We start from the raw sequence: 12,659 nt of genomic DNA on the forward strand, positions 1-12,659 counted from the left end.
CAAGGCGCTCATGGACACGGAGTTCAAGCTACACCTGCTCCTTGCAGCTCCATCTGCACCTTGCAAGATCACTAAGTACAACAAAACAAGAGTACAGCTTTCGAAGGGCAAGGTAATTTGTTCATTTTGCTACTAATGCTCCCTTTCCCTGGCACCTCCACAAGCGCGACAGAGGACGCCCCTGAGGCCTCCTCTCGCCAGGGGCCGCTGTAGGAGAAGCCCGGCGCCCTTTCCTACGTTACTCTTTGACCCTGTGAAGCCGCTTCCCGGAGCTAAGATGGCGGCGTCGGTGGCGGCCGCGGCCGTGCGGCTGCGGCCGGCCCTTGGAAGGTCGCTGTCAACCGCGCCCCCTCCAGCCTCGGCGTCGGCCGTGCGGGACGCCTTCCTGAGCTTCTTTCGGGACCGCCATGGCCACCGTCTGGTGCCCTCCGCTTCTGTGCGGCCCCGAGGCGACCCCAGCTTGCTTTTCGTGAACGCGGGCATGAACCAGGTGAGGGCGGAGCCGTATTGACGGGGAGCGGGGATTGGCGAGTTTCCCCCCCACCCCGAGAGAAAGACCGCTGCGGGATTGGGTGGAAAAAGCAAGGGGCGGGGCTTATGGCGAGTGGGGAAACAGGACGGTGTGTAATTGGATAGAGCGATTGGGGGCGGAGCTCACAGTCCAATTAGCTCTTAGGAAGGGCTGGACCTGGATTGAAGCCCACTTGGGTTGAATTCTAGGTCCCATGGGGCAGACCGGTGGGGAGGTCATGAAGATAATCATCAATTGGATGAATGTTGGTTGTGCACCTGTCCAAGACTTCAACCTTGAGCCCCCCACAGGCTTAGTTGCTCCCGTCTATAAAGGGGGCAGACATGCAGAAAAGTGAATTTTAGAGAGTGTCCCTACTAAATGCTGACATTCTGGGCCAGGCCGGTACTCTCTAGTCCCATTTTTTAAAAGATTTATTTATTTTTATTGCAAAGTCAGATATATAGAAAGGAGGAGAGACAGAGAGGAAGATCTTCCATCTGTCCGATGATTCACTCCCCAGGTGGCCACAATGCCTGGAGCTGAGCCTATGCAAACTCAGGAGCCTGGAGCTTCTTCCTCGTCTCCCACACTGGCACAGGATCCCAAGCCTTTGGGCAAGTCTTGACTGCTTTCCCAGGCCACGAGCAGGGAGCTGGATGGGAAGCGGGGCCAGTAGGATTAGAACCAGCACCCATATGGGGTCCTGGCGCCTTCAAGGCAAGGACTTTAGCTGCTAGGCCATTGCACCGGGCCCTGTGGTCCCATTTTTGTACCCTGGAGTTGCTGGACGTGCTTGAAGCAGCTGAGCTGATGGATGCCCTGCTTGCAGCCAGGTCATGTGTGCCCATGTGCCTCACCTGTTTCACTAACAGAGTATCTCAGACACACATGGACATGTGCCCCATTTGTCCCTGTGGCCACCACACTGAGGCACAGGCCACCTCACATCTAAACAGCCATCCCAGTCCCAACATCCTCTCTCCATGCCCCCTCCATCCATTCTTGGAGACCCTGAAGTACTCCCCAACCCTTTCTCGTACTCCCAGTTCAAGCCAATCTTCCTGGGCACCATGGATCCCCGAAGCGAGATGGCAGGCTTCCGACGCGTGGCCAACAGTCAGAAGTGTGTGAGGGCCGGAGGCCGCCACAGTGACTTGGAGGATGTGGGCCGAGACCTATCCCATCATACCTTCTTTGAGATGCTCGGCAATTGGGCCTTTGGCGGGGAATATTTTAAGGTGAGTCTCTGGGGTCAGCCCAAATTGGGCAGGAGCGTCGCTGTCGGTCCTGTCCCCGTTCTCCCTGGCTGCTCAGTCAGGGCCTCATAGCAGATACACAGGTGAGGTGCTCGGTGAGCATGTATAATAGGAATGAGTTTGTCCTTGCTAATTGGATTGTGTCCCTGGAGGACAGTGATGGTGTGTGCTGCCTGCTGGCTGGTCCCTGAGGAATGCTAAAATGCAGTGGCACCCCCAAGCTAGGGGACTGCAAGAGGATCTCATGGGGTGAAGCGGGTATTTATTCTAGAACTGGGGAGAAGCTCAGAGTTAGAAGAGGGGGAGAAGCTTTCTGAGCAGGAAGAAACCCAGTGGTGACAATGGTCAGGCATGTGCTGGGGAGTAGGTGAGCCATGGGGACGCTGTTTGTCTTCAACTGAAGCCTGTACTCAGATGGCTGGGGTGGCATTTCAGGGGCCCTTTCCCCATGCCCCACTCCACATCTGGGTTCTACCACAGGAGGAGGCATGCAGCATGGCCTGGGAACTGCTGACTAAGGTCTATGGGATCCCAGAAAACAGGCTCTGGGTCTCCTACTTTGGTGGTGACCCTGAGGCAGGGCTGGAGCCGGACCTGGAGAGCAGAGACATATGGCTCAGCTTAGGGTAAGTCAGTCCCCTTCCAATGGCCACTCCTAGCTGGGGGCAAGAGGATGCAGAGTTGTGGGGGAGGGGCTCTCTGTTTCTCACACTATACACCTGCCTGCCTCCCCAGGGTGCCCGCCAGCCGCGTGCTCTCCTTCGGGCCACAGGAGAACTTCTGGGAGATGGGGGACACTGGCCCCTGTGGGCCTTGCACAGAGATCCACTATGATCTGGCAGCTGGGGTGGGAGCCCCCCAGTTGGTGGAGCTTTGGAACCTCGTCTTCATGCAGCATAACAGGTGATGGGCCGTTACGGGAGGAGGAGAGTGGGAGAGAGTGGAAGATTTGGACCTGTGGCTCGATTCAGCTCAGTCATGCTAGCTAGTCATGCCAGGCACCCAGTCAGTGTCCGAGCACTTCTCATACAGTAACTGGTGTAGGCCTAGGCTTTGCCCAGGATGGTCTTCGACTAGCCACCGTGGCCCTCCGGCCTCTGACCATTCTGATGCTATGGGCCTTCATGATCTCACAGGTTTCCTCCATAGCCTTCACATGTTTCTTCCTGAGGGCAAAGACTTCTGTCCCAAGAGGGGATGTTTGTAGCCAGAAGCTGGCAGGTGTGGGTTGAAAAAGCTGAGATGGAAGATGAGGTCCAGATGTGGACATAGCAAAGTTGGGAGGGCCCTGAGTGCCTGCCTCCTCTGTCCCCCATCTGTTCTCCACTTGGGCACCTGCGGAGGTGGGAAGGACCTTACCTTGTTTCCCCTACCTGGCAGAGAGGCCAACGGCAGCCTGCAGCCCCTGCCCCAGCGGCATGTGGACACAGGAATGGGCCTGGAGAGGCTGGTGGCCGTGCTACAGGGCCGGCACTCCACCTACGACACAGACCTCTTTTCCCCACTGCTCAATGCCATTCACCAGGTGAGCTGGCCTCTTCCCTCCCCGGAGCTCTCTTCTACCACCCAGCCCTCCCTGCTTCCCATTTCTGGAATATGGGGATGGTGACCAACCCCAGAGCCCAAGGCATGCAACACGAGGCCAGCCTCTGTCACCCTGCTTCCTGAGCCCCCTCCCTCCCTCGTTTGCAGAATAGAGGTTGGGTGCCTGCTTTATGTTAAGGCCTCTGTAGCTGGAATGGAAAGCACAGCATTAGAGAGGAAAGAGATTGAGCGCTCAGTGTGTGAGAGAAGCTGAATGAGGCACATCATAGCTTGCAGACTGGGAGCAGGCGGTAAACGTGAGTGATGGTAACTGGGAGGCAGAGGATACAGAGAGATCTTAGGGTTTTGGGGATTCCCTACAGAGGAATCCACCCTGAGAAACTCACTCCAGGCGGAGGGGACAGCAGTTGCCAAAAAACCCTGAGGCAGGAAAGGGTTTGATGTGCCAGGCAGCTGAAGTAGAATATAGTTGGAACAGGTGTCAGTTGGCTGTTGCTGGCTAATAACCTGTGGTTTTAGCTTATGGGTCTGTGGTCTGACAGTGTGGGCTTGGCTTAGCCAGGTCATTCTTCTAGTCATCTGTGACTCATGCGTGAACCTGTGGTTGTGCAGGTTGGCTGGCTGTCAGTTTGGGGCAGTGGATGGTGATGGTATCTGCTGTTGTCCAGCCACCTGACCAGCTCAGTCTTGTTCATGTCACGGCTGGCTGGGTTCCAGGAGCCAGAGCTGCAGAAGCATGGACTCCAAGCAGAGCCTTCTCCACCATGTGCTATCGGCCACAGCACATACCAGGGCCAGCACAGAGTCAGAGAGGAGAAATAGATGCTGTCCTTGATAGGAAGGGACTGTGGGGACACATCCCTAGGGGGCACGTGGTAAGTGTGGGGAGAAGGGCCTGGGGGCTCCCAGAGCCCGTGAGCTGGTCTCAGAGATAAGGTACGGCTATCAATCTTCATGTCACTTTACCCCCGAGCCCAGTTTTTCCATTCAAGTAGGAGCAGCACACATCCCAGAAGTGCTGTCTGGAGTCAGAAGTGGCACTATTCAAGTACCCACATGTTGCTGTAGGAATTCGGTGACTGCAGCAATGATGGTGGCGGAGAGTGTGGGACAGAAGCCCCACCAGGGCAGGGGACTGCCTCCACTCTCCTGAGCGGCTTCCCCAGCCTGGCAAGGACATTGTGGAGGAGGTCAGCTTTGGAACAGAGGCAGAGATGAGCATACCCCGGGCCTGGTCAGGTGGGGCTGGCAGCCGCTCCTCCTCTTACTCTTCCTCTCCTGCTTTCCAGGGCTGTGGGGCACCCCCTTACCTGGGCCGGGTAGGGGAGGCAGATGAGGGCCACACGGACACAGCCTACCGCGTGGTGGCTGACCACATCCGCACGCTCAGCGTCTGCATTGCCGATGGCATCTTTCCTGGGATGTCAGGTGCCCCGTGAGTCTGGCAGGGCATGTGGGGATGGCAGGAGGGGGCCTGCAGATGGGAGCGTCCGCTGTGGACCGCGTGCCCATCCCCCCTGTGCCCATCCCCCAGCTTCATATCTGGGCTCTGAATCTCCCCAGGCTGATTCTTCGCCGGATCCTCCGCCGAGCTGTGCGGTTCTCCACGGAGATCTTAAGGGCACCCCCCGGCTTCCTAGGCAGTTTGGTGCCCGTAGTGGTGGAAACACTGGTAAGGGTGCCTGCAGGGCCTGCTGCAAGTACAGTCAGTGCCACAGCTCGGACTTTGAGAGCTCCTCTTCCTCTCCCGACCCCCAACCCTGCCCTGAGCAGCTGTACCTGCTGCTAGGAAGTGGGGGCATCTTCGGGAGCCTCAGGACCCAGGCTGCCGAACACTGACCTTAGGACCCTCTTCCTACCAGAACTGTACCTAAGTAAGGCCTCAGCAGGTTGGCATCCTCTGCAGAAGCCCTGGGGGAGTGGTGGGGTGGGAGAGAGGGAGAACAGGCTGGCTACCTTGGGGCCTCTCAGCTCTCTTCCCCCCTCCAGGGAGACGCTTACCCTGAACTCCGGAAGAACTCAGCCCAGGTATTGGATTGGAGGTGATGGGGGAGCTGGGGAAAAAGGCTCAGTCCCCCCATTGTGAGAACAGCCCTACTCCCGCCTGCCCCGTGCAGATAGCTGAGCTGGTGTCAGAGGGCGAGGCGGCCTTCCTGGCCTCCCTGCAGCGGGGCCGCCGGGTCATGGAGCAGACCCTGAGACGCCTGGGGCCTTCAGACACCTTCCCTGGTGAGTGGGATGGGTGCAGAAGGGGGCTGGGAGCCAACCTCTGTGCACCCCCATCCCTGCTCTCCTTCCCCTCTCCCCCTGCACTCGCCCCAACATCCAGAGCAGCCACCTTCCACGCTGCCCACCTCACCTCTGCATTCCAAGATGTTTTCTTTGCTTAGCCCAAGCTTCTCCACTGTGAAGTACTCTGTGCCCAGGGATACCCCGAGCTACCCCTGACACTGGCCCTTGAGCAAGAAGCCAAAAAGTGACCTTTCACCTGGGACAACCCACTGTGGGGAGCAAACTTGTATCCATGGCCCCTGGTGGGGCCCTTATGTGGTTAGGAAACCCTGGGCCTTCCCTTCTCTAGAACCCTGTCTCTGCCTTCCTCCTCCCTTCCCCAATACCCTTTGTCCTCCTTGCAGCTGAAGTGGCCTGGTCCTTGTCACTGGCTGGAAACCTGGGGCTCCCGTTGGATCTGCTGGAGCTGATGCTGCAAGAGAAGGGCGTGCAGCTGGACACTGCTGGGCTACAGCGGCTGGCAGAGGAAGAGGCCCGGGTACAGGCTAGGCCCATGTTCGGGGTTCTCTCTCGGGACTCCCAGCCCTGAGTTCTCTGGGAGGGTCGTGGGAGGGGGCGCCATGACTGCTGGCAGGAATCCCAAAGCTGATCCACAGTCTGTCCTCTTACATCCAGAGGGGGTGATGAGACAAGCTTTCCAAAACCCTAAGCCCTGCCTGTAGACTGTAGGGAAGAACATTCCTCAGCAACTGGCTCACCAGAAGCAGAAGGGGAGAAGCCTGCCATGTCCAGGGGAGGGCCCTACAGATGGGTGGCTCGCCCACCATGTCCTGAGGTCTTGCTCCGCCCAGGACTCCAGAGTCCCCATGAGCAGGGCTCCGCAAGGCTCATGGCCCATGTCGCCTTTGCCTTGCATGCCTGTCCTGCAGCACCGGGCACAGCAGGTTGAGCCAGTTCCAGACCAGGGCCTGCGGCTTGACATCCATGCCCTGGGGGAGCTACAGCGCCGAGGGCTGCCCCCCACTGATGACAGCCCCAAGTACAACTACTCCCTCCAACCCAGCGGTGACTATGGTAAGAGCCCAGAGCAGTGGGCAACCACTGGCTCACTTGACCATGAGGAAAAATGTCAGAGGATGGGCACCCCTCTACATTCCCCTAGGGTTGCTGCAGCCCCCAGCCTACTGGCCTCTGCTGAGGCTCAGACCTATGTGCCAGGTCCCAGACCCCACCCAGCCCTGATCAGCATCCCATACACCGGCAGAGTTTGGCACCTGTGAGGCACAGGTTCTGCAGCTGTATGCAGAAGATGGGACAGCGGTGGCCTCCGTTGGGGAAGGCCAGCGCTGCGGCCTCCTCTTGGACAGAACCAACTTCTATGCTGAACAGGGTGGGCAGGCCTCAGACCGTGGCTTCCTGGTAAAGGTGGGGCGGCAGGTACGTGCTTCCCACCCCCCTCTTTTCCTCCATAGGAAACCGACCTGGACCTGGATGGATCAACCCAGCTATTGGCCCTTATATTCCCAGGATGTGCTGTTCCCAGTGGCTCGGGCTCAGGTCTGTGGCGGCTTCGTCCTGCATGAGGTGATGGCTCCCCAGTGCCTGCAGGTTGGGGACCAGGTGCAGCTACACGTGGATAAGGTAAGCAAGCCTCACCCCACTCTTGTTGCTACCCTTCAGCCCTTGCCCTCCCCCCAACCCCTACCCCAGCCCTCGCTCTGGGCCCTGGGTGACCAGAGCATTTCAGGCCTGGCGTCTGGGCTGCATGGAGAAGCACACGGCCACCCACCTGCTGAGCTGGGCACTGCGGCAGACCTTGGGTCCCAGCACAGAGCAGCGGGGCTCCCATCTCAACCCTGAGCGACTGCGCTTCGACGTGGCCACCCAGGTGAGCCAGGCCCAGAAGGACAGTAGGACCCTGGGCTCCTGGGCAGGGCCCTTCCCCGTCAGGCCGCTCCTATATCTACAAGGGGTTAGGCAAGAAAGCCAGCTCCCATGGGCCCTCCTGTCCCTTCCAGCCACCACCTTCCTTCCCTGTCTCCACTGCCCCGTGCTCCATTCTTGGCTCTAACCAGGCTGCCATCTCCCTCCGCTGCGAAAAGAACTGCCTGTTTCCCTAGTGCTTACAGAGCACCTGTCAGGTACCAGACCCTGAACTGGAGCCCCAGGGGAGTCCAGCAGACAGCGACAGCTCTGAGGCTCATGTCAGGCAATCCAAAGCTGACAACCAACCAGTTGGTCTGATGGTTTTCCCTGACTTGCCCCCCAACACCAGGCCCCACTGACTACAGAGCAGCTCCGGGCGGTGGAGGCCACTGTACAGGAGGCTGTGGAGCGGAATGAGGCTGTGCATATGGAGGAGGTGGCCTTGGCACGCACTGCCTGTGTCCCTGGCCTGCGCTCCCTGGATGAGGTAAGCTGGGGGCCATTTGGCTGCAGGTGGTCTGCTTGCTTCAGACACACCCAGGAGACCTCCTCCTGCTCCTCCTCCTCTCCCTTCCTCTACCCGCTTCCGCTGGCTCTCAGGTCTATCTCCTGTTCCCCACAGGTATACCCAGATCCTGTGCGGGTTGTGTCCGTGGGGGTACCCGTGGCGCAGGCACTGGCACCGGCCTCTCAGGTGGCCCTGCAGACCTCCGTGGAGCTGTGCTGTGGCACGTGAGTCCCCACTGTGGGTGTTCTGGCCCCAGGGGCCCTGTGGCCTCACTCCGCCTCCATCACCCCACCCTGTCCCTGGGGGGGAATGCAGCCTTTTCCCTTCTCCCATGTTATCATCCCTGACTCTCTCCTTCCGCCCACAGACACCTACTGCGTACAGGGGCCGTGGGGGACCTGGTCATTGTCGGAGAGCGCCAGCTCACCAAGGGCACCACCCGCCTGCTGGCTGTCACCGGGGAGCAGGCCCAGCAGGTCAGCATGGCATGGCAGCAGGCCTGGGCAGGGTTGGGAGGTGCTGCCTGGGTTCACGTATGTTCACTGTTATGACCCCAGCACTGCGGCAGCCGGCACCCGTCATGGTCCCTTGGTACTGAGGCCTCGGCCGGTGTTAAGGATTTCTGATTTGGCCCCTCCCCACTGTATGTGGACAGACCCCATCCTGGGGAGGTGAGCAGCAAGCATAATCCCGACCATGCCCTTCCCTTCCCCACGGCAGGCCCGAGAAGTAGGGCAGAGCCTGGCCCAGGAGGTGGAAGCAGCCACGGAAAGGTTGAGTCGGGGCAGCCAGGGCATTGCAGAGGCACAGCGGCTATCCAAGGACATAGGACGGCTCACTGACGTGAGGGCCACCCCCACCATCCCCTGACTCCATTCCCTCCCTAAGTCCATGTCTCCCTGGACCTTCCTGGTTATCTCCGTGGCACTTGTGTGCTGGGTTGGACTCTGGTGGGCTGTCCGGTTGGGTGATGGCTCCCCGGCCCCCAAGCCCCACCCTGCCTTGGAGGCTATGGCCCCCTCTGGGAGCAGGCCTGGTCATCCTCCCACTTCTGGCCATAGGCTGTGGATACCGCCGTGATGCCCCAGTGGCAGCGGCGACAGCTCCAGGCCACACTGAAGGGGCTGCAGCGGCGCGCCAATACTGCCATCCGCAAGCTAGAGAAGGGCCAGGTAAGTGAGCTGTAGCCACACCAGCATCTGAGATGCCCTAAGAAGCTTCAAGGGCTGGCTGCCGGTCAGGGCAAGCTGCTGCCACCACCACGTTCTTCCCTACCTCCTCCTCCACCTCTGCCCAGGCAGGCGTCTCCTCCAGGCTCTTTCCCCACTTCTCCTCCTGCTCAACTGCTTCTCTCCCCCGGCTCCCAAGTCTGGCCCAGACTAAACCTCTAGGAAGCCGCCTAGCTTGACCATTCAGCCCTAATTGTTTCTTGTCTGTCCTCTTCTCCTCTCCTCCTCCCCTCCTCCCCTCCTCCCCTCCTCCCCTGTATCCATCTCTGCTCTGGCCTCTCTGCCTTCACCTTCAGCAGCCTGTATGAGGCTGAAGCTGTGATGACAGGGCAGAGGCAGGACCCAGCAGAGACCGGCCAGCCTGGGCCGAGGACCCGCACCTCTCCTTGAAGCCCGCCACCTTCACGACTGGGCTGGAGCTAATGGTAAGTGTGCCTCTCCGGAGGCCTGACCACACTTCTGTCCTTCCTGCTCCCCATAGGCTTCAAAGAAAACCCAGGAGCTGCTCGAACGACACCCAGGGGCGCCCCTGATTGTGGACACGGTCTCTGCTGAGTCCCTGTCTGTAAGTGCAACCAGAGGGGCCTCCTGAGCCCTGGGGGGTATGGGTGGGCAGTGGCCAGTAGCCTGGGGAGCTGTGGGGTCACCAGCCATCCTCCCTCACACAGATGCTGGTGAAGGTGGTACGGCAGCTGTGTGAGCAGGCCCCCAGTACATCCGTGCTCCTGCTCAGCCCCCAGCCCGTGGGCAACGTACTTTGCGCCTGTCAGGTGGCCCAGGTGAGAGCAGCTATCACCCCCACCTGGGGCCCAGGCTAGTTCCGACCCCATGAGCCAAGTCCAGGTGCAGGTGACATGCAAGACACCCCTGGACGAGAGCAGGACACTTCCCTTTCTCCCTAGACACACTGGGACATAGCAGTTCCACATGCTCCCAGGCCTCACATCCCTGCACCTGCGCCTGTACACCCAGCCCAACTCTCCGCCCACCTCCTCAGCAGCTCCTCCTCGCCATTCCCTCTGGCTGGGGAGGCTGCTCTACAGCACTTCCCCTTCTGTTCTGCTCGCAGGGTGCCACACCTGCCTTCACAGCAGAGGCCTGGGCGCTGGCCGTGTGCAGCCACATGGGGGGCAAGGCCTGGGGCTCACAAGTGGTGGCCCAGGGCACAGGAAGCACAGCTAACCTGGAAGCTGCTCTCGACACAGCCCGAGCCTATGCTCTCAACCAGCTCTGAGCCCTGGGAGGCCCTCCCAGCGACCCACATGGATTTTAGGCAAGAGCCAGCAGAACCTCCCCCAGAGGCAATGCAGAGGGCTGGACACCACAGGTCAAGTGGCTGAGCCAAAGTCTTCCAGCACCAGGCCCTACAGGACATAGAGACAGAGATAGCCGGGGACACACGTAACACATGTGGGAACGTGAAGATATGAGCCGTGTCAGCTGCAAGTGCTTACTACAAAGTCTGTTTGTGGGGCATCGCAAGTAAAATGTGGCGCTGGCATCCCACATGGGCACCAGTTCAAGTCCCAGCTGCTCCACATCTGATCCAGCTTCTTGCTAATGTGCTTGGGATGGTAACTAAGTACGGTCCCTGTAGCCACGTGGGAGACCCAGAAGAAGCTCCTGGCTTCGGTTCGGCCCAGCTCCAGCCATTGCAGTCATTTGGAAAATGAGCCAAGAGATCACTATATCTCCCTCTTTCTCTATCTCTGACTTTGAAATAAATATCTTTAAAAAAGAAAAATCTTTGACATTGGGGCTGCTGTTGTGGCATAGCAAGTTAAGCTGTCGCCTGCAACACTGGAACATCCCATATCAGAGCACTGATTTCAGTCCCAGCTATTCCACTCGTCGTCCAGCTCCCTGCTCATATGCCTGAGAAGGCAGCAGGAGATGACCCCAGCACTTGGGCCTCTGCCACACATGTGGGAGACCCAGATGGAATTCCTGGTTCCTGGCCTTGACCCGGACCAGCGCCAGCTGTTATAGCTATGTGGGAAGTGAACAAGCAGATGGAAGACTCTCTGTAACTCTACCTTTCAAATAAATCTTTAAAAACAAAAGTCATATTTACCCTCATTGGACATTGCACAATATATACAAATATCAACACATTACCTGGTACTCCATAAATTTCTACAGTTTTTATGTGCCTATTAAAAACAGTGTAAGTGTCTCAGAAGACAGGTGATCCCTTTTAGTTGGAAGAGAGCAGACTTCCTGCTCCCAGGAACCTGGGATAGATGCCCCATCACTCATCACTTTACATGTCAGCGGTATCTGTGGGCGTGCTCAGTACAGGATGCAGCCTGGGCACACCTGTCTCCAGCAGAGGGCTGCCTGTGCACCAAGACCCGGAGCTGTCACGTGTGGTCAGGATGGCCGGGCAAGCCTCTGTGGTCACTCCACAGCAGTAGCTTATTGTCTTCGAGAACGCCTGTTGATTTTGTGGATCAGCAGAGTCACAGGTGCTGGACAGCTGCTGCAGGTGTGGCAGACACCGAGCAAACCACAGTTCCTGCCTGCGTGGCACTCCATCCCAGCGGGCAGCAGGCTGAGAGAAAGTGTGTCCAACAGCAGGGAGGAGCTCCACAGAGGAAAAGCAAGAACAGGGAGCCCAAGGGGGCAGGTGGTACCTCCCCGAGGTGTGGCATCTGAGCACAGAGTTGGGAAGTGAGCAAGTAGCCACTGCAGAGGCCTGCAGGTGCGGCAAGGAAGCCCGTGGCTCTGAGCTAGCAGCTGGTTTAGCAGCAGGTGGTAGGGTTAGAGAGCAGGGTTGGACCAACCAAGATTTATTTGAGGTAATAGGCACAGAGAGATCTTCCATCGGCTGGTTCACTCCCCAAATGGCTGCAATGATCAGTGTTCACTGTCCAGCAGTGAGGGACTTGGTGCACAGAGCCAACAATCGTAGACACAGACTGCTCACTGATAATCAATAGCTAAAGTTTATTAACAGCAAAAGACTTTTTAAAACTGAGGATCATGTAGGCATAAGGAACGAAGGTCCAGAACAGGGTGTGGTTCCCATGCTAGCAAGCAAGGGGGGGGGAGGTCAATCAGTTCTAATAATAAGTTCTAATAATTAAACAACGAGTTCTAATAATTAAACAGCGTGCACTGGAAGCACTGCTGTTTGGTCTGTTATCAACGCTTGAGGATCAGGAAGTTCCCGCGTCCATGCTTCTCTGTTCCAACTGCTTCAGGACCTTTGCCCTGAGTGCTCTTGGCTTTCTCTGAGGATTACAGCTGGTTATGGTTTCACACCAGCAAGGTTTCCCATTGTCCTCCTACAAATTCCTGCTTTCCCATAAGCAGGGCTGGGCCAGGCCAGAGCCAGAAGCATCTTCTAGGTCTCCCATGAGGGTTCAAGAGATCTAAACACGTGGGTCATCTTCCACTGCTTCTCCCAGGCGCCTTCCCCGTGGGATCGTTATCCCACTGCCTTC

The 12,659-nt window shown here is 58.2% G+C and overlaps 1 protein-coding gene across 1 annotated transcript; it reads left to right on the forward strand.

Annotated features, from left to right (window-relative positions):
* The first annotated feature begins 76 nt into the window (after positions 1-76).
* AARS2 (alanyl-tRNA synthetase 2, mitochondrial) lies at positions 77-12,189 on the forward strand. The gene is made up of 22 exons (XM_058662359.1): positions 77-490; positions 1,561-1,752; positions 2,251-2,396; positions 2,506-2,673; positions 3,151-3,295; positions 4,605-4,750; positions 4,879-4,987; positions 5,305-5,343; positions 5,433-5,544; positions 5,952-6,085; positions 6,477-6,621; positions 6,812-6,984; positions 7,075-7,188; positions 7,295-7,435; positions 7,823-7,960; positions 8,096-8,205; positions 8,349-8,457; positions 8,702-8,824; positions 9,043-9,153; positions 9,692-9,775; positions 9,879-9,989; positions 10,280-12,189. The coding sequence occupies exons 1-22, from the start codon at positions 278-280 to the stop codon at positions 10,442-10,444; spliced, it is 2,928 nt and encodes a 975-aa protein (XP_058518342.1). The 5' UTR covers positions 77-277; the 3' UTR covers positions 10,445-12,189.
* The last annotated feature ends 470 nt before the right edge of the window (positions 12,190-12,659 follow it).

Source organism: Ochotona princeps, chromosome 1 (assembly GCF_030435755.1).
Source record: "Ochotona princeps isolate mOchPri1 chromosome 1, mOchPri1.hap1, whole genome shotgun sequence".
Taxonomy (NCBI): Eukaryota; Metazoa; Chordata; class Mammalia; order Lagomorpha; family Ochotonidae; genus Ochotona; species Ochotona princeps.